At 38.4% G+C, this 26862-nt stretch overlaps 1 protein-coding gene across 1 annotated transcript; it reads right to left on the bottom strand.

Moving 5' to 3' along the window:
- Positions 1-1182: 1182 nt before the first annotated feature.
- On the bottom strand, positions 1183-26733 carry RDH10 (retinol dehydrogenase 10). The gene is made up of 6 exons (XM_062570273.1): positions 26421-26733; positions 25959-26194; positions 6543-6641; positions 5043-5188; positions 4536-4667; positions 1183-2591 (listed from the first exon to the last, which is right to left on the bottom strand). The coding sequence occupies exons 1-6, from the start codon at positions 26713-26715 to the stop codon at positions 2468-2470; spliced, it is 1032 nt and encodes a 343-aa protein (XP_062426257.1). The 5' UTR covers positions 26716-26733; the 3' UTR covers positions 1183-2467.
- Positions 26734-26862: the final 129 nt, after the last annotated feature.

Raw genomic sequence — 26862 nt, forward strand, 5'->3', positions numbered from 1 at the left:
ATACTTACTGGGGGGCACATGTGAAAAAAGTTCATCTCAGAGGGGAAAAGAATTCTCAGCTTCCATGTTTCAATTTAAGAACACATGCAGACCTTCAAAATACCATTCCTCTGACCAAAGATGGATAGTAGTGCCTGAACTAGTCATCCAAACATCTTCTGTAGTGAGACAGAACCAACTAGATCCTGTGGTGTTAAAAGTATCTAATCCTCATGTAAGTACAACTAAAACATGTAAGTGCAACTAAAGAATCACAGCATTTGGAACTGTATTGACTTCAGTAGTTTCTCACTCTACAGGAGATCTCACTATCACATGCTAGTTGCAGCAATTTGGGGCTAAACAGGGGAAAAAGTCCCACTTCCTACTCCATCCCCAGTCACAGGTCTCCACTTCCTCCCTTGTACCTATCACCCATGCAGCTGGGAAACCAGAATGTCAGCACAAAATCCTCCTGGATGGATAATCACTTTTACGTTCTGCTGCATTAAAGCATGACAGGAGATAAGAACTGAATTTAATATAACATCTGGGGTACCAAGGTACCACCTGTAAGAGTTGCTTCTTAGTCTGAAACAATACGCAATAGACAGACATTTTAGGGAAAAGAGCATTACTGTGATGCCATGTAGCACAATGAAGTTTATTTGCTCATAGTAACTTTGTAAGAACACAGAATTAATGACATCCCCAGGGCCAAATTAAGAGTCTTTTTCATCAGAAAATGGAATTTGGAGCAAGGGCTAAGGTAAACAGTTTCTTCTACTCTAGATCAACTTCTACATAGGCTTAGTTAACAATACTATTCTCCCTATAGATACTGAAATTACTTTATACAGTAATAAATGTTGTTTCAGTGAAGTTGCAGGTATTTTTAAAATCTATTAAAATGAAATCCAAACTATTTTTATGTTGATCTAATTGAAGCATTTTAGAAAAAACAAAATGAATACTCTTAAGATGCTCTGTGACTAGTTACTTCGTTGATGAATTTAAGAACTAGAGAAAAGCAACTAACAGTTCCCAAAGTCTAGTTTCACTAGTAGTTTCACTACTTACCGATAGACTTCAGAGGTTACACAGCAAACCATGTAGTCGACAAAGCAGACACAGGAATTGAGTAAAAAAAAATTTTTTTGAACTATGTTGATACTAAAGCACTGAAGAACAGACACAAGTAAGTAGTTTCAATTAGTTTAGTCTGTCAAGGAAACATCCCAATCATTGCTTTAATGAAAAGGTGGCTCACTTTAATAACCACAGGCATTGGTCACTATTTAACAAGACATTCTAAAAAAGTAATCACATAATTTGTCCAATAGTAGTTTACAAGTGGATGGTATACATTAAGATACAGAGGTAGAAGTTCACTTTTACGATGTTTCACTAATACAGAAGACCAAATTCAAGGCACAAAATTGTTCACTTTAGAAAAAAATACTGTAAAAATGTTATTTGCTGTTCTACAATGTGAGTAGAACTCAAAAATCTTTACACCCTTCCATATTCCACATGTAAAGTTGCATCAGGTATAATTTTATTTTTCCTTTGCTAAAGGTTGGCATAGGACCAGCACTTACATAAACAGTTTGTATCTCAGCTGAATTGCTTTGTCTTTTAGGCATAGGTCCAGTTAAAGAAATTTAATACAACTTCCTCAGGGGGCAGGGTAGAACTGTCGGAAATAAGAATAAGGAGGAAGAAAAGGAACATGCAGTCCATAAGGGTAGAAAGGGGAACAGGACAGAGCATATTTCAAATCAAGCAACTTGGAAAAAAAGTCAGTTTAAATCACTGACTGCATTCCTAGAAAACCAGGTGCCCAGTACAACTTTGCTCTGAGAGTATTTTGAGACATTCATTTGCCTTTGAATTGGCAGAGATTCACAAATTTTTTTTATCTTTGTTTAAATATAACACACAATCGCTACAAAAGAATTACACCACAATTTAGCCATGTGTCCTTTAGAGCTTGGCTTAACAAGTTAAGAGATGCATTCATAATCTATTATAAAAGGTCAGGAGCAGTAGCTTGATTCAAGACTTCTCTCTCCCTCCTTCCCAACACCATAGGGAAATAAAGCAATTTCTGAAACACTGCATCTTCTGGTTGTAGACAGCTCTTATAAGCCTTGGCAGGCTAAGGAAGAGATATCACACAACGCATCCCTACAAGAAGTAGTATGACTAGTTTACTGTACATACAGTAATATTCTAAAGGACAACAGTGGCAGCTACATCATAAATTCACTTTGCTTACCTATCACATTTTCCAAGTACTCTAGTCAGTTTTATTTACAGTATATAAAAAACAGTTGATTTTTAAGAGTTCAATACACAGGTTTAAAATCCAAGAAAATGCCACAGTAAGATGTTGACATCTGCACCAGTTAGATGCAAGTGTACTCCACAATTCAGTCATGTAACATCATATTCACCCATAAATGTTAGTCCATCCAAAACAGTGTTAAATTCCATTCTTTGCTTCATTGTTGTTTGTAGCCTGCTTCCTCTGAGCAATGAAAGGGTACATACACTTGTCTGCTCCCAGAAACCGATACATGCATACAACAGCTTCAAAAGGCAGAATACTGAAGAGAAAAAAGTTACAAAATTATTAGAAGATGACATAAAACAAAAATCTTATTATATCAATGGTCTCAAAAATCCTTCAAGTCTCTTGGGAAGCCCTGCAGTAGCTAATATGTTGCTTTTATTTCACAGTGATATTTACAGAAAAATAGAAATTCCAGACAGTCCCCACCATAAAGGCAGGCAGAAAAAAGGAAGCTACTTATTCATATGCCTCCAGCTAAGAACAGGTGCTCTGCTGCTTCTTCATAAGCAACATGATAGCTTTCTTTAAAGAAGTGAGGTCAAGAGTATTACAGAAGGCCTAAGAGCAAACCTAAGTGCAAAGATTCTGCTCAAAGAAGAATCAGTAGAAGTCAGACATTTAAGACTTTTTAAAATTTGGGATTAGTGTTAGGTAGTGCCATTCTTTGATCACCTGATGTTTAACCACCTTGACTTATATTCTGACCTCAATCATCCAGGTTCAAAAAGGGAGATAAAGAAAGCAATTTCCTTTTTTTTCCTCCAGATAAAAGTCAGAGGTGACTAGAGGATGAATACCTGGCTACACCTTCCTACATCCACAAGATTACTTTATTTCAAGGACATTACTCAGGAGCTATAGTGAAGGTAAAAGATGAGATTTAAGTCTCTGGAAATACAGACACTCATTTAGTGGAAAGCAAAGTATAGAATCTAACCATTGGGAGCAAGGACCACTAAACATTGGGAAGTAGATGTTACTGGTACAGGTGTCACTGCTGTCAGTAGTACTGCTTGTGCAGTAGCCACTGGAGGGCCTTTGATCTAGCTGCTAGTCCCTGGGGCATGGATTATTTGGGAGCTTTGATCTCATCAGAAGCAGGAGTGTTGAATACAAGACAACCAGCCCAAAGGGCCTTTGATCTGACTTCTGCTGCATAAGTACTGCTTGCACAGAGTGCTCAAGTAGCCTCTGAGCTTCCTGTTGAAGAAGCTAGTTCTTAAAGTTGCCGATAAAATCCTCTACATATTGACAGAAAAGACGATACATACTGTTTTCCAGGAAAGAGGTGAACAGTGAATGCTCAAGTCTTTGGTGACCCTGTTCACCATGACGGACTTAAGGCACAGGAGGACCACTGCTTTGTGCATGAAGTAGAAATCCCCAAGGCTCTCAGAGCAACCATCCATCACAGGAGGGCAACAAAAATAACATGCTACAGTTTAAAGGCTCCTCCTACATACTAGAGATTAAAACAAAAGCAGCACAGTTGTGTAGCTGCTCCCTAAAAAACAGTATGCAAAGGATGTTGCATCAGTGCAAGTGAGCCAATTCCCTGTAATTAACTGCTGGGATCAGGTCTGCTTCTTAGCCTGCACCACTGGAATAGCAGCTTGGTTATAGATTAAACAGTTTCCATAAAAAACCTGTTGTGTTAGACAGGGAGAAGATATTCCTTTAGTAGGAATATTCCTTTAATAGTCCTTCCTACAGATGTAGGATTAGTTCTGAATGTACAGATTTTCCCTTTATCATATTTTCACAAGTCCTAGAGAATCTGCAGCCAGGGCCTCCTATGTACTGGTTCTGGAGAAAAACTGCTAGAGGCTCCTTTACTGGAAGCTTCCTCACACCCCATTCCTAAAGAGTGGCCCACAGAATGCAAGAAGAACAATGAGAAATTCCTGCAGCCTAAGAGTCCATTGAAAAGAGAACAGAAATTTAAAGATGGAAGATAGCAAAAAGGTAAAATTAAGATGCTTAATACACAGGTTCCTGGTTTTGCAGCACTTGCTGAGAAAGCAACCAAGAAAGCTCGTGCAAGTCAAGGGAGAGACTGAGTTCTGATAAAGCTGCATTCAGAGGTGGCCTTAATGTAGGTGGGAGGATGTTTATACCCCCAAAGTGGGCATACCCTTGTATTTTACAAGTATATTGTAGGTCATGAAGCCAATTAAACTGGCAGTTCAGTTATTACCTCTTCATGAAGGTTACCATATACATCAGGCGAGGCGTGCAGATCATCGGCTGGTCTGTAAGGATAGCTCTCATAGCCTGCTTCACACAGTATTCTGGTTTCAGGGGTGGAAGGAAAGGCTCAATTTCTTTTCTGAAAGATGTGATTTTAGGCAGATTAATAAGGTGCATAAGTACTGCAGGCTGCACTGAAGAGTTCCTTCGCTCATTTTCTTTGGAATACTTCAAAAAGGGACATAGACTTCCAATTTTTTCTATTCACTGTTCAATTACAATGAATACAGAGAAAAGATTATGTTGCCTATGGGTACAATAGGACAGAAGAAACTCACCGACTTCAAGGTGTACATCCCTGCTTTACTCACTGATATTTTTATGTTAACAGTTTAAGCAGGGATCTAGGTCAGTAAAACAACTAGATATTCCCAGTTCCAGTTGCAAATGTTTAGTAGATTTCAAGTACTTTTAAGACACTACAAATACTGGACAGATGAAGAAATTTACTTACCTGATCCTGCACCCTCTGAACATTCCTGTATCTACTAGATATGGGCAGACTAAAGTTGTTTTAATTCCATCTTTTTCAGCAGCCTTCAATTCATGGCTCAAAGATTCATGGAAACCTACAGCTCCAAATTTGCTGGCACAATAATCCTGTGTTGGCAATGAATTAGGCAGAGATGTTACTTAGAAAGGATAGATATGAATTATGTTCAAAGTCAAGGCACAATTCACATGATTCTGCATAGATTTTCAAAGCAGCAGCAGAAGACACCCACCGAACATAGCATCACATCAGCTCATTTATCACTGTACTTTTAAAGCAATTAACAGACTCATGCAAGCAGGAAAGTTGAATGTAGGAGGAGATGACCTTGGATTCAGGTCTTCGAATCAGGCAGGCTCATATGGCAAGTTATTCTGATTACCAGTCTGTTTAAATTTAAAGTGTTAGAATAAGAGGACTGAGATACCTAATATTACCTAGAAAATTAGAAGTAGGAATTTTTAATATTAGTTTCAACATAAGGTATTAAGGAGACTCAGGCAAATTTAATCTTCAGCAGTTATACCTTGCCTATCTCATAAGGCTACTAAGCTGAGCAAATTTTGAAAATAATTGGATAATAGCAGTAACATTCAAGTTTTCAGTTGGACATGCCACTACCTCTTTTGGTGGTCACACATGCAATCTAGGAAACACTTTGTAGCTTTCTGAAGACCAAAAATCCTCTCAAAAGGTTTCAAGTTACACCAATTTAAATAATTTCTGTTGAGGAACTCTGCTGCTTATCCTAGACATAGCTTAAGGTCCTGCACATAACTTGGACTCAATCCGAACAAGTCCATGCCTTCTGGGGCAGTATGACCATTATTCCATTAGACATGTGGATTCATTTTCACTAACTGAATGCTTCTAATTCACACTTCAGTTTGCGATAACAATCCAAAAAGCAAGACAAGTTTCTAATCCTAACCTAGTTTATGTACCAAACAAGCCACACAAGACTGTGGTTTTCAAATGACTGCTAGAAACGAGATGACCAAATGTCTTTAGCTTAAAGCCCGGTAAAGGAGGTGAGCCATATATTCTGGAAAGAAGGCAGTCAGCCATTTCCTCAAAGTAGGAAACACCTTAATTATTTTTCAAAGTTCTTGCCTTTGGCTTCAAGCCTAGCACTAAAGCTCTTGGCAGAAATAGGTGAGTGGGCATTTTCATATTCTTAAAAGTTACCAGGTAATTCAAAGGTCATATAGCACTCTGAATTCCTTAGCTGTCCTAGGCTTTTACTTCAAGTGGCAAGTCCACCTGCAAAGTATATAAATAAGGTGGTTGCCCAAGTCCTATGGATCCCACTCATAGGGAATAGTCTGGTGATAAGCTACTGAGCACCGTAACTTCCAAGCATCTTTGAAGATTTGGCTTTATTTTCTCCAGCTGATCATACAAAAAAGCTTATCCTAAGCAAGAACTGCAAATATTGTTATTAATTATAGTCTAACAAACCTCCACTCCAGCAGTGCTGAACAATCCCAGAGAACTTGCAACTGTTACGATGTGTCCATGATTCATTTCCAGCATCTTGGGGAGGAATGCTTTAGTAGTCTACAGTTAAAAAACATGAGAGTACTATATTAGTGATACATCTTTAAAACCTCTCTCCCAGTTTATCAAAAATTTAGAAGCAAGATCACTGTACAGTGTTTTGAACTTCTGAGTTTCACCAAAATTTCAACAGAAAATCCACAGAATGTTTATGAATTAAGATAGCAAGGATTTTATCTGCAAAAATTCTAAGGTTAAAGGATCAGTTTTGCTCAGACATGTTTATTTTTCTGCAAGAGACCAATTATCAGAAAGAGATAATTTGACCCTTGAATGGAAGCCACATTTTTTTAAATGAGAAAAAGGAATGTAAAGTGTTTAACAATGTCATCCAGCACGTCCAAGTTGTCTACTTCCAATTACCAGTTCTAATTATTTTACCTAATTATCAGTATCAATTATTATGTTTTGTAAATTACATACAGTAGGTTTTATTCAATTTACTAGTTATCTTGGACATTTTAAAATAAGAGAATTATTGGAGGGAAAGCTTTTACTGATGTTACTTTTTACATACAAGAAATACACTAAACATCTGCTAGTCTAATTGCTCTGCATGTATATTGGCATCCATAAGCATTGTTCTAACTAAAAAAAAAAAAAAATCTAAGATATGTTTCTGTTATAAACCATTTAAAAAGTTTTAAAGATGAAACAAAAGTCAAGCCTCAAACTAAAAACTTCACACATTTGAATTTAACCTCCAAATTTTATGCTTTGATTGTATCGAAGTTTCAGCTAAAACACCAAGCTGGTGTTAACATTTTCAAAAATTAAGTGATAAATTAAAGGTATTCACCATTGTAACCATGTTAGCTCTGATACAATTTCTAGCTATGTCATATCTGTTCTCTGAAGCTGACTCAAAACTTTCATTTTTGAAGCAGGTATCTAGTAGAGCACCTTATACACTAGAAGAATCACTTAAGGTTTTTTCCTTTTTTTTTTTTTTTTTTTTTTTTTTTTTTTTTTTTAATATCCAGTCAAGACTTACCTCAGCTTTCAGGTTACCAGCGTACTACACCAGATCACTGAAAACTGCTAAGAATCAGACAATGCTTTTTAAACATTGCAAACATGTCTAGTTAGTATATAAAACTACTTATGACAGAGCTATTATTCCAATTCATTCAGTACCACAAATGCTTAATCCTTCCAGAAACTAAGCCTTCCCATATAACTTGGATCCAGGCTCAGAGCATACAAATGCCTCTTAAGTATTTGCTACTTGCTTAATTGTTGATCTGAATCATGTCAGCTGCATACTTTAAAAGACATGCAAGCTACAGCTGAATCCATCTAATTCCATTCTTATGCTGTCTGCATTTTCTAATCACAGACGTCAGGACAGTTTTGCTCTAATGATTTTCACATGTTCTTGTACTACATTTTTGCCTGCAGGTGTTAAATGACTAATCCAGACCTCCTAACACCACACAAAAGAGTGTTTTCACTGGACAGCTGGCAAATGATAGAAGATTAACAGACCTCCTGACTCCTTGCCTTTTCTACCGTTGATTCATATAACTTCATTACGCAGTTATGACAGAATCTAGAAGTTAATTACAGAAAATAATCTGAGAGCAAGCTCCCTTGCATTTGTTTCTTTGCTCAGGGCAGGCATCTTTAAACCTCTTATATAGAACCCCAGACAAGAATTTAGTTCCCTCATTACACTAATCTGTGCCAGGCACACAAAGTTTCAACTTCTCTTCCCAGATTGCATGGCAACAGAGCCTAGTCAGAGGGCAGCAATCTTAAAAGGTAAGAGGCTTCTCTCTGATGGTACTGAAGTTTTACACTATGTTCTTTACCTGAAGCTTGCATCACACTCCAACATACGCTGTGTGCATGCTTGCCCTGATGTGCCATGTCATACTTGTAAGTGAAGCCTATTCCCAGGTCAGTCCTGCTACCAATTTAGTCTCCTCTAGAGCATTAACTAGTTCCACCAGCAGCCCGCTCTTATATCTCAGTTATCTGTCCATGTCACACTGGGATGATCGATTGTCACCTCCTGTTGCCAGTAAGCCTAATAGTGCAGACTGAAGCTTTGGCTACAAGGCGCTGGAGAAATGAAGGGGCACTGGCCTTGGAGTTTGTCTCTTTAGAAGGCAGTGTGAACATGTGTGTATAACTAGGTGTCCATAAGTGTTTATCTATAACTATAGAAAGTCTATTTTCACAAGTATACAAACAAAAAAAAATAACGAGCACAGCTACAGAGCATTGTATTTCAGAAAGCCTACTCTCAACCATATTGCACTCCCTCAAAACTTAAAGATTACAAAGTTTTAAGAGCTTGTGGCTAAAGTAAGTAGTTTTCAGTCAAGAGGAAACACGACAAAACACGACTAACACACCCTGCTAAGGACACTTGGGTTATGTCTTCAGCAATTCAAGTGCAGACCAAACACTTCCAGCAATGGAACAACAGTCACTTCATGCAAGCCATCTCTTAAAAGGCCAATTAGGGCCACAAAGGAAGGATGGGAAATTAGCAATTCTTGAAAATCTTTGCGCAAGACCGTAGTGTTCTGAAACAGCCTACTCAGAACAAGCCGCTGTACTGGTCATAGGATACCATCCTGCAAATCAATTTAAATCTGAAGCTAAGGCAGCCTATGAAGATAGACAGTACCCCTACCACATGTACAAAACCTAGAAGTCAGCTACATATGACTGAGCTAAATGGATAAAAGTCTTCTCAGTTGCTGCCATCCTCCAGCCATCTGCTGCAGCTGGGAATCAGTACCTAAAAACAAGCAGTATAAGATGCAGCCACACTCTACCAGGGGACACGTTTCCAGTCTCATAGCAAAGGCTTGCCCACTGCTCCTGCCAGCCTCTTCTTACTGAGAAAACAATCCCAAAGTGAAGTTATTCTCTTCCATGGTATAAGCAATCCTCAAAACCTGTGTTCTTACTGAGCTCCTGGCACAACCTACTTCCTTGATCAAAACAGCTTTCTCTGTACTTTGGTCCCAGTTTTTCCTGCCTGTTACATAAAAACAGACCAGCCTAGTTTCTTATTTCCAGTTTGTCAACTTCAGCTACATCTGCCTACCAGACCTGTAGTCTGTGTGTTTGCTGTGCTGCCGAGAAACTAGTTAAGAGTTAGACTGGTTCAGGGGCAAGATGCCTCTTGGGTGGCCTTCCCATCTGGAATTCGTCTGAACAGGTAGTATAGCTCACATTAGTCTTCAGAGGTGGTACATGGACATAGTAATCCTTCCCTCCCTCCCCACCCCCCCCCCCAAAAAAAAAAAAAAAAAGAAAGAAAAAGAAAAAGAAAAAACTAGAAGATACCCAGCAAGAAATGTGATATTGCCCATCCAAAGCATTAGAGGTCATGAACCAAGTTCCCAAAATAATCCAAACTGACTGAAGTGATTTAATTAAACTATCTGCCTCCTGGTTTGACCTTCTAGTTTTCAGTTTTATCTCACAGCTGTAGAAGACATTTAAATAAGACATAAGTTTAGAGTCAGAGCTATGTCTGACAAAAGTAACACTTTTCAACACTGAAGAAAAATAAGTATAGTGGATGAAATGAATTGTATTACAATGAATCTGGGTGAGGAATCAGGGGCAGATACGCAGTGTCACACATCAAAAAAGTTAAGCTAAGCATCCTCTTCATGTTCAGAGCTAGCTTTAAATAAATTCCTCCCTACACCCCCCCCCCCCCCAAAAAAAAAAGCACTGTACAAACATGACAGCTTTCTAACCTGCAGAACAGTTTAGATAAAGCAGCTAGGTAAGGATAAAATTATCTTTGAATAGAATGTATGAAGCTGTTCTGAATAAGAGAGTAAACAAGCTTTTTTTTCAAGTTAGTTTTCCCCTTCTAAGTTTTGGAGTTTAAAGATCATTCCTAACCTTCCAGGCAATTTCATCCACGCTTCTGAATACCCTGGTAAGAATGAACTATTCTCAGTAGCTATAACCAAACGTGTACTTCACATGCACACAGCTTTACTGACTTATTTCTAACAAGTGTGAAACCAAACAAGCATTTACATGTCACTTCATAGCTTTCGTAATCTGTTCTCAACATTTTGGTTTACGGCAGATTAACTTCTAACAGTCTAGCACTTCTTCCCTCCCCTTCCCCAAATTCTTTAGTTCCATTCTTAATGAAACAAAACTCAAAAGATTGTGCAACACAAAGAACAGCACAGCTGCAATGTCAAGACAAATTAGTTTAAATACAGCAAATGAGAATATGAAGAAATACTGTGTTTGGGAAAGTGATTTTTAATTATTCTTAACATAGAAAGCAAGAATCCACAGAAAACAATGTTAGCTGTATGTAGCTCAAGACAATGAATACTGAATGCAAAAGGCAAAGTGGAAAAAGACATGCTACCTCATTTTTATAGAGCTGACTTATCAAAGTAGCAAACAAAGCAGGTAACAACACATAAGTTCCTTTAAGTTTGTTTGCCAATAGTCATTTTTTCCATACTTTCTGCCTTCCATCAATCTTAAACAGCTCTTTTAAGCTCTTTGAATGGCATAAATGAACGGCTTCACTGTAAAGCAGGAATTCCTTTTTGGGGAGAAAAAAAAAAAAAAGCTATTTTCCATACTGCCTCTTAATCTAACAGGATGAAGCACAGTTATCTTTAAGAGGCTGCTCCAAACAGGTGACTTACAGGTGGTGCACTGGTATGACAGACATTTTCCCAACTGCTAGCTATTCCTGACTGCCAGAACAGTCAACTGGATAACAGTATAAATGAGTACAATGCTTTCGTCACCATACCCTCTGCTTTATGTTCATGTTAAACACTGTTCAGTCAGATTCAAGAGTCAAAATTGGTATGATTAGTCACCCAACACTAGATTCATCTAGACAACTCTGGCAAAGCCTGGAACTTCAAAAGAGATAAGAGCCCGCTGCCATTCACGATTGCTAGTCATACAGCTATTATCACTAGCTCTATCACTTTATAAAAATAAGCTTTTTAATTGTTCAAAATGCAAGCTATACCCTCTCTACTTTGAGATGGGCATTCAGCATTCCTTTCTTCCCATTCTTCCTCAGGAACCAGAGCAGGCCACACTGCAGGGTCTCCTACTCCCATGTAGGAGTGGAACTGGCCACTCATTCCACCTCCAAATGAAATTTAAAAGTTACCACACGTCCCAGTTTTTCTTTCCATCCCAATAACTGAGAAGGCAAGAAGTTCTGACAAGAGACTTCTCTATACAGGCTGCGGCAGCCTTGCCTCAAAGCAGATTTGTCCCAACTGGATAGAAAAGCACTAATGCACTGTTCAGTATTAAAAAGAGGTGCCAGAAGGCAGAAACACACCCACAGCAAGCTTATCAGCAAACACACTAACATTTTCAGGTACAGTTATATAGCGTAGCTTATTTCAGAAGACAACAACTTTAGATATCTTACAGTTACAAGCCTGGGTTTAACTGTTTATTTTCTCTCCCAGCTTTTTATTTGGCTCCAGTCAGAACTAAGCTAATAACCTGTCATTCGCATCATCATCAATAACTTTCTATATTATCTCCACATCCTTCTTAAAATCTATTGTATAAGTATCTCAAACAATATTTAAATAACTATTTTAAGGTGAGATTAGTAACTATGCTAAGATTACATTAAAATATCAAGTACTGCTTTGAACAGTGCACAGCACAAAGGATGTGGTGCTATCAGTAATGGGCTGAACAGAGAAAGACAGTACACAACCACTGTTGATTTTGCTAAGGTATGGGACCAGAACTGTCGCTTGACTTTAAAGGAGCTCAGATGTCTCTGCCGACTGTTTTCAAGAAGCAATGGGCCCCCTCTGGATAATTAACCACCAGCTAAGTAAATATTTACAAATAACTGGAAATAATTACCATTTTGATCATCAGTTTCTATTCTCAATAAGCTATAATGAAAAAGTAGACCAGGATTATCCAGTCTTACTACATGAATTAAAAAAAACCCAAGCATTTCTCTTCATTACATACAGGTCTACCCAGATCCTTTTAGAACAGAAGGAATCAGGAGATGCCTATGATTTTTCCTTAAACCAAGGCTCCATAGACAGCTGGAAACTATTCAAAGATTGCCCTCAAGTGTGCCTCGGACAGGCCTTGCCTTCAAAACAGCTAAACCTTCCAATATTTCATTTCAAAAGGAGTCCCTTCATTATTTAGCTCCTGGCAGGCAACACAACCTTCAATTTCTCACTAAAGCTTTGTCCTTCACATAAAAACCTACTGTTTTGAGGCCATGGGGATTCCTTCAATATTGAACTGCAACAGCAGTTAATGCTTAACATACATGCATAGTAATATTGTTAGAGTTGCCTTGCAACCAGCTCATAAAAGAACAAAATAGACTTATAGACTTGAAACTTAAAACAGAAGTCTATAATGATGACAAGTAACAAAGAAGCAAAGCCACACAAACATGCACCAATGTTTGTATGTCCCACATTTGGAGATAGAGTGAAACTAGAGATAAAAATCTATCCAGGTGAAGAGGTGAAGGTAACAAAGTACACACCCTAAAGAGTTAAGTCACAACAAAATACAACATCAGTTATCATTAATTTAAATTTTCACTTCATCCACAGAACAAAAAATAAGAACTACGAAATAATACTTGCATTGAATAAAGTTTGATTTTTTTCAAAAAGAGATGCTATTGAATCATATTTGTTTTAACCCATTGTTGATTCATGTCAGTGATTAATAGTCCTATTTTCTTCTCCATCATGACAGGTCCATACACATAACAAAATTCCCTGCTTAAGAGGCATACTCAACCAGTTGAAAGTATCAAAGTTGCACAAAACTAGGTTAAATTCTATTTTTTGATGTTTGTGAGTGAGCTTGTTAGTAGTACCTAGTAAATGGCATTACACAGATGTTTGAGATCAAGTATGTTGCAGCCCAAGTTTCATGACCACATTATTTAGTATTTGTGGTATTTCAGGATCACTTTCAAAAGTCAGTTCTCAGTACCAAGTTACCATTGTTCCCTATGAATGCCTCTTGTTGCAATAGTTCCTCTTACATTGAGTAAACTCACATTGAGTATATCAGGGGAAAACTGAAACCAAATTAAGTAGTTTCCTTAATCAGAACTTAGCGCCACAAAGCTGTTTACAGTGGGAAGACGGTAAAGATAAGATAAGTAATGCTATTCAAAAAAAAAAAAAAAAAAAAAAAAAAAAAAAATCACAGGAAACTAATACCACTAGTTATCTTTCAAGCATTAATCATTGATTCCCATCCTTTACTACCAGAAGTAATTATGCTATGTTTAAGGCAGCTGAACATAGCTTAGCTAAATTGTCCTTTGTATATTTTGTTACAAGGCTTAGTTGAGAAGGGGTTGTGGTCTACAGAGAATAGAATATGGAAAGTGCTTTGACAAGGACAAGGCAATAGCAGTTTGTTACAAACTGTCACCACACTGTCCCCTCCCCACTTCTGGGAGGGCTTACATTTCTTGTGATGTTACCCCAAAGTGTGCAAATAGAAGAGTGGAGTAAAGAAAAAAGAAAAGAAAAAAAAAAGCATTCCTTCACCTCCACCACACACACATATCCTGTCCTATGAACAGTAGGTAGGTTCTGAAGAATACTACTTAATTAATGCAGTTTCTGAAGCAGAAACTTTTTTCCTGAGAATCAGGGAAGATGATGTCATCACCCAAGACTTAGTGTGGACATAATCAAACTTCTAGTTGCTCTGCATAAAGCTTTTTTATGCTCACCTCCATTGCAACACTAGATCTAGAGTACAACTTTACCTAGGACAGGAATTTAGGCACATGTACCACAGTCAAAGGTGGTCCTAATTTCTCCTTAAAGATGTTTTACCTCTGCTTAGGTAGGTCTGCTTTGCATGCCTTCTGGGCATGAGGAAGTTCTGGCATTCAAGCTGAACTACCCTTATTAATTCTATGCCAGCAAGGGGAAGTTAGAGCTTATACATTATTGCCACAGTCTCCATCTTTTTACTCCTGAGATATTTTATCATCTTTTCTCCTGAGAAAAGAAAACAGATTTTAGCTTTAAAAGCTTATAAAATTACTTCTACCCTCAGATGTCAAACCTGCCCTGTAAAGTCTGCTCTTTCCATGGACTAAAGGCCAAACATTTCTGTGGAAGCATCTAATATCGGCCTTAAACATATTTTTACATATACTAGAATATGTACACACCTACTTGTCCACTTTGTGCTTGCAGGTACTGCTTTGCTGACGTGTATGTGTATATATAATATATATATATATATATATATATATATACACACACATACACACACACAACGCAGTTATATGCAGCAGTATATATCATTGCTTGAATCACTGACTGTATATTTAAGGCCTCTTCCCTCCACTTCTTGCTATTATCTTTGATTTCATGTGCTATGAAAATTGGAGCACCTTCAGCTCTCAAGTCAAGCACACTAACTCCTTGCTTAATGAGCCATGCCTCCTACTCTTACAGATAAAGATTTCTAAGCCAGCAGAGACCTCACAATCTTTGTCCTTACATTATAGGCAAGTTTATAAATACAAAATCTTAACTGGAACAGACACCAATTCCTCTGTCACTTCTCTCTTGTATTGCCTACAGAGGCTTTTACCTGAAATAAATCATCCTGCTCTGCCTGAAGCAGTCAGTGTTTGTCCTCCACACTCTTTTTGGTCTGAAGTCCTATCAGCTGGAAAGAGAGAACCCAATGAGCCACTACAGTGCACCTAGCTAAATTTCTTTCAAAACTAACTTTTTTTCAGTTGGCTCCTGAAAACAAGACCACGATGCTCTCATCTTCAAAGAACTAATGCCTCCAGCCACACTAAACGGCCTTCAGTGACCACACTTCCTTACAGCTCTTCAGGTGTGTTTCAAGCTCTAACTTAAGGTTCTGCCAGCTTCAAATTTCAACGGCTTCAAATTAAAGCTCAGACAGAACAGTCATTAGAGTCCTGACAGCTAGTAATGAATAAAGACAGTACCTCTGCTTAAGCAGTGTAGAAGTGCAGAACATACATCAGTGATGTATGTTGTGGATTTCAAATGCCAAAGTACCATCTAAAACCTGAGAAGGACCAGCAGAATGCATAACAAGGTAAGAGGCTTATTGGGCCTATTGTTCAGTCTGCCTCATGCTGCAAAGCAAAATATGAGCAAAGATGCATACAAAAATTGAGCTTGGTAGCAAGTGTGCATACGCTCAGGCTTCTCCAGCCTGCATAAGTTTAAGGCATAACCAAGCATGACAACTAAAGCTTTCAGACATAAAACTTGTGATCAAAAGCTCCTCCCTTCCTTCCTGCACTGAAATATCAATTTGTCCCATAAGGTATCCATTCTCCACAAATGCTGTCTCATACTCAGACTGAGATATCTTCCAAGACACATTTACTATTCAGATTAAAGCAATTCTTATACAGTTGGCAGTACCCACTGAAAAAGTAGCATGTAGTTTGAAGAAAGTCAACCCTTCTGCTTAGAAGCATCATGTCAGCTTGAACACATTAATCAGCATCTCCCCTCCCTCCTTCCAACTGGATTTAAATGCTCTTGGAACATAACCTTAAGTTTTATTTAGAAATATTTGTGATCAGCTTACAACAGAGAAACTTTAAAACATCCAGTTCTTCTTTTACCCTGAGCAAACAAGCAAAATTGAGGTTGTGTGACTCAATTCAAGGTTTCATTTAATCAGCACTACAATTACAAGCATATTTCATTTAAATATCACACACTTGCCAATGGATGACAGAAGCTTAAATTCATATATCCAAGACTAACACAGTACTCCAACACTGTGAGTGACAGAACACTTAGTCATGTACTTTGTTTAACACCCCAGGAGCTAGCACCAAACTCTCATTCTTCCCCAGGTAGACCTCAGTGATGAAGACCTAATTTGCTCTTATCCAAATGTCAAATTCAGAATGACTTTAGAGTTTGCTGGTCAAGTGATATAAGACAGTAACACTAGGCTACTCCTTCCACAAAAGCAGCTTTAAGCTGTGTTGAAGTGACTAGAGATTCTGCTTTGTTTATATACTGACAAATGGCTACGCAAAGGATTTGCAGCATTTCAGAGCTATGTTGACATTAGTGTAACAAACACATTAGACCCTCACCTTCATTATCACAAGTTTGTAGCAAATGTCTAACCATTTGGAGAGCAGTTATTTATTGCCAGCTATTTGATAATCTTGACAAAAATTAAAACAGTCAGCTATGAGTCAGTGAAAAAGTCACATAACAATCATTTTAGAATTGCTATTAGATAAGAGCTCAGAATATTCTGTTCAACAAATAACATAATCCAACTTTTAAATACATTTTTCTCCAGCTTGTAATAAGCTTAGTCATCTTCCTGAATATTTAGTAAAACATCATATTTCAGCCTGTGTCTTTCCAAAAAATTACTAGAGAACAAAACTATCAGAAGTACTTACATAAATCTTAAAAAATGAAGGATGACTCAATATTTTCCGTAACACACTTTTCAAGAAGTGGCTAAACAGAAAAAGATTGTCTCAAGTTTTAGATACCTTAAAGCTGGTACTTACACAGCCCTACGATTGCTATAGTATTTGCATGCAGACAAAAGATGAGTCACTTTACTCATTCTACTAAATTTAGTCACTAAACCATTGTTTTAAATCAATTATCTAAGAAGTGATTTTGCCATCACTGAACATCTGATAAAAGGCACAAGATTAGAAGAAAAGCTTCCCTTTTCAGATAATATATTGGTAAAATACATATACAAAAGATTTCACAGCTCAATAGAAGTTTAGTTTTCATTTTGCCTAGGAAGCAATTAAACTGTAAAAAAAAACTCCAACTTACTATAAAGTAAGTCCCACTGAAAAGCAATGTTTTTAAAAGATATTGAGCTTGGAGGTTTTTCCAAAAACAGAACGTGGTTGGTAATACTTCTCCCCACCCTCCCAAGGGAAAGAAAAAGAAAAGTCTTACTGGGTAGTCTTTCACTTCATAAGCCAAAGGCTAAAATGACTAGAAACTCCAGTCAACACAGCAACCAAAACAGTGGGTAATATAGCTTTTAAAGCTTCTACTTGCACAGGCATTATTACCCAACACCAACAGGATACTCAGTTTCTCAGGGGTGATCTCTCAAAGGAGGAGATAACTCTTTCCCTTGCTTGTCTGTAGAAACTATGCTAGCTTCCCCCAAGCTGAAACACAGCTCTGGCCTGTTTCCCCCTTCCTCCCCCATATTCAAACAGCATCAGTTCAACCGACTTCCAGAGAAGGCAAATACTGCAATAGTCACAAGAGATCATTGCTTTCTACTTTACACAACAGTCATAGTATCAATGCAAGGCAGTAGGCTAGAGCTGTTAATACAACTAACGACGAAATTTGGGGTGTTCAGAAGACTAACCTACCTTTATCTAAGGGTTTTTAGATTGCATACAATTAAAATACCATGTTCTGTCAAAATTGCTCTGTTACATTCAGGCTGTAACAGTGGCAGATTTTCTATAGCTCAGAACCACTTACAGGCTTTAAGCAGTTGAGCAGTTGTAAACACTATTCTAGGAAGTCTCTCCAAGAATGAAATTTCAGTGGACAGCCACAAAGGCCCTGTTTGCAACTGCATGGCTCTATTCCATCCCTGCTCCTGAAACGAGGATGAGCTGATTCTAGTCTCTAAATAGTTAGCAACTTGGACGAGACCAATGAACAGCTTTCCTCCTCACTCTCCTGGCAGGTCAGTTAGCTAACCTGGCTCACCCAAGGATCAGATGAAGGAAGGTGTAGATTCAAAGGGATGCTCCCATCTGACAGCTTGCCACCACTGCCTTGAAGTTTCATCATAAGTCAGACGTTTTGGACACGTTACTTCTAAGCACAAGCTCAAGCGCTTTTACAAAGCGATGCTGTAAGTGGAATGTTTAAGAAGCTGTCACACAAGTTCAAACAGATGGCAGAAGTGACTGGTCTCAGGGCCCATTTAGGTGCAGAATTCAACAGCCAAACAAACTTGAATTTCAAAAGGCTCACACTAAGATAGTCACCTCTACTCCACAGCTGTGCCTGTATTCCTTGCCCTATAATGCCCTCCAACTCTAACTGTGATAGCTCATTCATGTCAAATGTTAATTTGATTGGCATATAAATCATTACACCAATATCATTATTTACACGAACAAATTGTTCATTCAAAGCTTAAGCAAAGATGCAAATCTCACCCTACTTGTGGCATACAATATCTTCCTTCAAATAAACCCTGGAAAGAGATTCTACCAGTTCATGCCTATTGTTGTACATAGCTATAGCGACATTTTAAAAGACTTTACAGAATAAAAAGCCTAAGACAACAGGTAAAAGCATACAGCACCACATCTAAATCAGTTTCAGTTTGCCTGTGGAGAGAAATCTATCTCTCACAGAAGACAGATGGATATCAATAACTCAATTTTATCATCAGCGCGATTAGCCAGAAAACTTTAAAGGCTGGGGGAGAAAGGTTAACTACAAGAGCAATGCTCTGGCTTTCACACAGAGAGGACTATGGAAAGGTTGAGTACTACAAATACTTAACAAAAACCTCCCCTCCCCCTATAAAAACCCAGAAGTGAAATCAAAGCATGAGAAATTGGGAAAGAATAATACTTAGCAGCTGATAAAGATAAAAGTAGAAGAGATAAAGTGCAGTGCTAAAAATGGCAGGGATGGTGCTAGAAAACACAACATTCATCTTTCCTCAACCTGTCTAGCCAGGAGTAATTGATGACACAGAGCTAAAGAAGACAACCACTAACTCATAGTTCAATTTAGACATGTCTTAAGCAATGGTTAAAACCTGGGTTAGCAAGACACTCAGCCACATCATAAATAGGATTACTTTTCACCGTATTTGAACATAAACAGGTCTGGCTTCCAGAAACTTGCTACAGTAACTTGGCTATTAAAAAAAGATAAAAATGTAAGAAAGTCTCATTAATATATCTGCTTTTTAGAAAAATAAAAGCAGATGTTGCTTATAGATGAATTCCGCAAAAAAAGAAAAAGCCATATTCACTATCTTTTAGATCAAGTATTGCACTGAAACAGTGAAAAGACTCTCCTTACATTGCTAGCAAAGTTAGGCACCACACTGGTAAAAGACTGTAGTCACAGTAAAGGTTCTCCTGCCTCCCCAGATTCTTCACAAGCAACACTAATATCAAACCAAAGCCAGCGCAGAAGATCTTGCTTATTCAGTTGACCTAACTCATTCCCTAAGAAGCAGGAATTTAACCATCACATCAATCACTCACCCAGGACCATTTCTTGATGAGATTACCAAACCTGAAAGCATTCATATGGTTTGCTGATAAGTTTCTAACCCTCAAAAAAAGTTACAGGAGACTAGAGAGTCTGATTATCCCAACTGCTTTACCTCTGCAGGCCATTTTGCAGTTTCAGCTCTATTTTAGAAGACCATAGAATTACAAGCCACTAAGAGTTGATTAATTCTACAAAATAGTTTGAGAAGTCTGTGTGTGTTCTTTCTATGAAAAAGATTATTGTTTTTACCTACACTTTAAGCTTCACATAGTTTAGCATATAGAAATAACTGACTGATCACATATGAAGCTTTAATAGTAGGTAATGCTACTATCCTGGACACTGATCTGCTAGCAAACAATCCACAAGTCATTCTGAAAATTATTATTTTTTTTAATCACCACATTCCAATGTACCTTTCAAATGAAATAGGAAATTGATTTCCAAAGTATGTTTGAGCACTGCAAGAGTTAGGGTAACCAAAACAGTTTAGGACAGACATTCTGAGTGGTCTCTTCATATTTGTTAATAGGGGCCAAAAAACAAATTCTTCACACAGTTAAAAGAGAACGAAGGGAAGACCATGAATTGAACTCTATTTGAACAAAAAAAAAAAAAAAAAAAAAAAAAAAAAAAAGTCACCTCCAGCTTGCAAGTAAAACTCTCTGCAACAGAAAGTTGCATGTAACATGTTCAGTCTTCATCATGCTTTTTCACTGCCCTTACAGACGCATTCCTAATTAAAACAAGTCAAGAGTGCTATAATGTTTTTGTTTGGATTCCTTGATACACTTGCTAGTTTATCTCTGAGGTGTACTTACAGTAGACAACGGAGAACTGACTGAGCAGCCTCTAGAGACCTCAGGGACTAGAGTTCAGTAATTTGTGGAAGAGCTACAGTTCAGTGGACAGCATTCTGGAACATGAATTACACATGCCCAAATTCATAGCGTAATACACATGGCAAACTAAGGGGGAGGGGCTTTTTGCATAAGACTAAGACCCACCTATCTCCCCATCTAAGCATGTTTTTGCTATGCTTGAGCATATGATCTTAAAGTTATTTTTATCCTCATTCATGCCTATTTTGGAACTGTCACAAGACTCCTTTTGCAGTTGTTTAGTCACCTAGAGCTCTTTTTTCCCCATAAAGGATCAGAAAACTGAAAACAGATTGCCTCTTGAAAGTGATCACTACCACTATCAAACGTGACCATAGGAGTAGATTACATATACATACAGATTACAAAAATGCAAACTTCTAATAAGTAATGGTTGGTTGCCTGTAAATTAGTGACAACAGTGCTTGATGCCAGGTTAGACAAGCTCCTGGTCATTCATAAATCTGCGAGGAAAAAACCTCTAAGCCAGTAGTCTTCTGGCCACCCAAACTCTAAAAACATGCATCCACTGTGCATTATTTCCTAGTTAAGTCCATCTTCACATAAGATAGGAAGATACAGTTTTGCAGAGCATCATCTGGAAAACAGTATTCTCCTTAATTGATAGAAGATTCTCTTTTTGGGAGGTGGAGGGGTGAAAGAGGGGAGACAACATAGAAACTAGAAAATCATACTCAAACACAAGTTTTAAGTACTACCAATACTACTATTTTTGTAGTAAACTGACTTATGCACTATCCTACATGCTACCCCAGTATTAAAAACATGCTCTCCAGGATTATTCTATTGGTGACATATAAATGGAATCATTTTGCAAGAAGCATTAATTTTGACAACACTTTTTGGATCATATGTACTTGGTTGGGCTTAAACTTGATCCAACTCATTTTTAAAAGCTTCATAAACCCATACCAAGAATTTGTACATTAAACTGTAACTGAACTTATAGTTCTTAGAATATACTAGCATGAATTTTGAATCAGTTAAAGCAGCTAATTCCACTTGTCCAAAACGCTAAGTATATTTACCTGGCATCTCAATAGACTACTGTGTCTATAATTAAACATAGACATTAGGATTCTAGAGATTAAGCCAAAAAAAAAAAAAACAAAAAAACATAAACTACTATGCCAACAGTCCACACAAGATTTCCCTTGATATCATTTCAGATCATATTGCTTATCTAATTATTGTTGTTGCATTTCAAGTGTGCAGACCCACCTTCTTAAAAAAAAAAAAAAAGGAGAAAAACCATTTTCGCATTTAGACTAAATAGAAAGTGCAGCTGTAACAGAACTTTAATGAATACAAGTCTTTCCAAACTCAATAGTATAATACAGTACTTACAAATAAGACAGTGTTACTTCAAGACTTTAGCAAGCAATTTAGTCTAAATTCACAGCAACTACTGTATACAAAAATGTATGCTTTATTAACTCATTCAGATTGCATTCATTAACTTTCTTCCCAGGACAGTTTTAAGTTCAGGCAATTATATAGTCTAAAATTTCTAAGTTATTTCTTGGACAGTAATTCCTTCTGTACTCTCTATTTATCTTGCTCTATATCAATATTAAGGTGCCCAGAAATTTTTCATTGCAGTCCTACAAAAATAAATGTACATGCATAACTTCACAGACTGAGCAGTTTGTAGGTGTATAGAAAAGAACTACTCTAAGAGAGCTGTATAGAAGTCTTCAAAGTCAAGGCCCTAGTCTCTCACTATGTGTTTCAAGTATGATGAGCTGTAGCTAAATGCTTTTGCTTCCCCCTTTTGGTAAGTTGAAGGGAAAACTCATCTAGAGAGAAGAGCTTGAAAGACTTTGAAAGTTGAAAGTTTTGGAGAATCTATGACAAGGAAACACAGAAGCAATTTCACTGTTCTTTCAGGGCTGGACCCTGAGATCTCTCGTACAGAAGGACCCTCACATCAGTGATCTGCAGCACCTGAATGTCCTCACCACCTAAGTCCCATTCAGTCAGCAAGCCTAGAAGGAATTGCCAACAGCTACGTTATGTACAATATTAATATCTATTTATCTCAATAGCAATATTCTTTCGGAACACACAGGTTGAAATAGATACAAGCATCTCAAAAAAATCCCCAAATGAGAACTGCACAGTAATATTAAATATAGTTCTACGTAATCTAAAACAGTATAATGATACCTCAGTTAAGCTTTTGTGTAAAACCATAAGCTAAAATAGGAATAACTCAGTTTTCCTGTCTCAAAATGGAAGGATCAATACCCAAACCTTGCATTGCAACTTTTTAATTTCAGAATCTGAACCCTGACATATCATAGGAAAAGAGTAACTTCAGAAGTTTGCAAAAGTTCAGTTCCAGTAACTGACAACAAGTACAACCAAATAAACTGTTATTCTAGTGATAGACTCACAGGAAAGATAATGTTACATTACTGGCTAGGCAGTTTTATGTATCTGAATTACAGAAAACCAGAGCTGTCTTTTTTTAAACCAAGAATGGATTTTATCCCTATGTTTTCAGTATCAGAAGCATTCAAATTATCACAGCATTAAATAACAGGTTTTTAATACCACGATGGATTTTATGCTGTGGAAATTGCTACATGATGCAGTGGTGACATGTTTATATAGAACACTCATAGAAAGGATTATATAAATCATGAATGTCAGCAAAATGGAAAGCATCTGTTTAGGCTGTGGCATGCTGCTAAAGCTCTTTTTATTGCCAGTTTGTGATATAGTACACAGTCCAGTTGGAATCTCAAAGGCAAACCAGTGACAGACTTTCACCTGCATTCTGCACAAAAAGCAGACCAGCAATTCTATTTCAGAAGTTACAAGGGGATGATAGCAGAGTCCCATTTCGTTTGTTTATACAGAAATATATTGAGCTATGAGTAGTGCTTGAGGGATAGGGAAAAGTTTCCCACGTTTTACTTGGGGGGTGGGGGTGGGGGGAGAAACATGACAAACCATCAAAAACAAAAGCAGACATCCAATTGCTGGATCTGTGTATTTACGAAATCCATTTACAGCTTCTTTTGGATGAAACGCCCTCCAAGAATAGTTAGAAGTCTACATAATGCTCCAGAGTATTAGCTTTGTTTTTGGACCACCAGTTTAGCTGACACTGGAAAGTCTAGCTGTAAAAGACTTTGCACATCTAGACACATTGTTCTACTTAAGCCAGCACTGACTTACACACAAAAAAAACCTGGCGTTGAATCAGCTGATTCAGATGATATCTTATGAATTAAGTACTATTATTTTTAATGGAAGTCCACCCACTTTTTGGTCAAGCCAACCCTTCCTGAGATCAGGAAGGGAAGACAAGGAAGAAATACTTTGCCTACAGCAAAAATAAATGGAAGGAAAAGCAAAGCTGGACACAGAACCTTCAGTGTATATATGAGCATATAAAAGGTGTTGACTGCTCCTCAGAAGCTTAAGTTCTCAGGTTCCACAGTTCAGATTAACAGTAGCTTTTTAGATATATATATATATATATACACACATACACACACACAAAATCCATCTCCAAAGTCACTTTGCAAACAAGCATTTAGAGATGAATGAAACTTAAATGGAAAATTAATCATAACAGTCACTAGATTAAGTTATTCTCCTGTTGATACAAGAAACTGAACATACAGAGGGTGCTTTAAAAAGGTTTATGAAACAATGTTAAGTGTGTGATTTGCACCCCAGGGAAGAACAGCTGGAGAATTTAGGATCCTCCCATATTTTAATTCACAGTGATGTCATAATTTAGAGCCTTTGGAAACTTTGTCAAATCTGCATTTAAACCACATCAATAACTCATTAAAACTAGCATACACCTCTGTTTAAGCAACACTTTGACTTTCATAAAGCAGAACATGCAGAGCTTTCGGACATTGTAAGAAATCACACAAGCCTTTTCAGAACTTCTCAAATGGCCTTAATATACTTGTAAAGTTAAAAAGTTTCTGAACACAATCTCATGTGCACTGAAGTTTATGCACTCTCTCAGCAAGCTGTACAATACATTGGAAAAAGAGATTGCTCTGCCATTAAGTGTTTCATAGTGCAAATTTGAAGGGGCTCCTTCAGGGTTATGAAACAGCATTTAACTTCCATGTTAAAAAGTTGTGTTTGGGAGGTCTTTCTAGGTTTTGAACACGAGGTATTTTATGAACTTTTACTATCAAACATAAGAACAGCCAAAGAAGGCTTTAGTGGGAGTATATTTCAGATTGCTTAATCCTTTGATTGTTATGCAAGTGTATTTCATAACTTTATTTGAAAGACCAAAGAACAGTTCTAATACTAACAATAGGCTCAATCTGACAGCTAATGCTAACCCCTGCGTGCATCATGCCCTCCTTCCACATTCCAGTTTATATAACTCCACTACAGTAAGTTTAAAAATGAAACACAGGAAAACAAGATTTAGATAGACAAGAAGAGTAAAGACCACATAGCTTGTTTTTTTTGATCAGCATCTGTTAAAGATAGTATTACTCCAGGTTCCACATTAAGGATTCTTACTTCTACCGGCAGTCCCCAGAGAAAGCTATGACAGCAAATATGCAAAAATTCCCAAAAAGATGTTTTGGCTTGTTTTCTTGAAAGTTTTTTTTTGCCTTCCTTCCAAGCCTTCAGAAGGAGCAATTTACCTCTAAGGCAACTCCAGCAACACCTCCAGCAGGGATTTTTAGTTACTTTTCAGGAAAATGTGAGCTCACTATTGTAACCATCATTAAAATAGCACCTTAAAGCTAAAAGATGGAACAAGACTATGCAAGGAGGGAAGGAAAGTCATTCATTAACAATAGCAACCTTTAAGCAGATTCAGAGATAATGCTTGCAAAGGATTTCATACCCAGGGCTATGTAAAATGGCATAAGATCTTATACTCTGAGTTCTTTGAGGATATAGTTGATCAACAGGAACAGTAGGTATTAAAACTTTCAAAGGTTAGTTTTTAATCAGAACAATACATTAAAAGTGAGACCTGCAAAGTAGTGAGCTTGCAAATAAAAGGCAGCACATGCAAAGTGAAGTAAAAAAGCATTAAGCAACTACAAACTTTTTTCAGAATTAACTAACAAAAAGGGCAGGGTGAACAAGTTTATAGTTACCCAGAAGTGCGCGTGACAGTTGACCATCATGGTCCTCTCGATAAGCTCATCGGGACACTCCAAAAGATGGTGCCCGGAGACCACACCGGCATTGTTAACCAGGACGGAAACCTCGCCAACCTCCTTGCGGACCCTCTCAGCTGTCATGTAGACATTTTCTCTTTTGCCCACATCACAGGTGTACGTGTAAACCTGCAAGTCGCAGTGGGGCAGCACTTCTTTTTCTCCATCTCCAGCTAGTAAGGAATACAGACAAGAGAACGGGGCGGGGGGGGGGAACAAGTTGGATTTCAACCTTCAGAGAAGCAGCTGTTGAGTGGAAACAGCAAACACGTTTCTATTACGCTGAAACTTCTGTTTACTTTGGTGTCCGCAGAGCGCCCAAGGACTCGCCCGTCCGCGGCCGCCGGGCGCCCCCCCCCGCACGGAGCGGCCCGCCGGGCGGCGCGGCCCCCCGCTTACCTCGGGGCGCGCCGGCGGCCGCCGCCGCCTCGGCCAGCTCGCGGTAGACGCGGCGCACCATGCCCGCCGTCTCCTCGTTGCTCTGCGTGTTGATGTCCCAGAGCACCAGCAGCGCCCGCCGCCGGGCAAACTCCAAGGCGAAGAGGCGGCCCAGGCCGCTGCCCGCCCCGGTGATGAGGCACACCTGCCCCGCCACGCTCTTCTCCTTGGGCCGCACCAGCCACTTGGCGGCGGCCAGCACGAAAGCCCAGAGCACTCGGAAAGTCACCACGAAGAACTCGAGGAGGATGTTCATGCTGCCGGCTCCCCCCCCGCCCCCGGCGGCGGCGGCCGCAGCCCCGCGCCGAGCCTCCCGCCGCCGCCGCCCGCCTCCGCGCCGCGCCTGGGGCTGCCCGCGGGCGGGGAGGCGCGCAGCGCCGCCCGGCGCACCGAGCACAGGCGC

Source organism: Rhea pennata, chromosome 2, assembly GCF_028389875.1.
Source record: "Rhea pennata isolate bPtePen1 chromosome 2, bPtePen1.pri, whole genome shotgun sequence".
In the NCBI taxonomy this organism is placed as follows: Eukaryota; Metazoa; Chordata; class Aves; order Rheiformes; family Rheidae; genus Rhea; species Rhea pennata.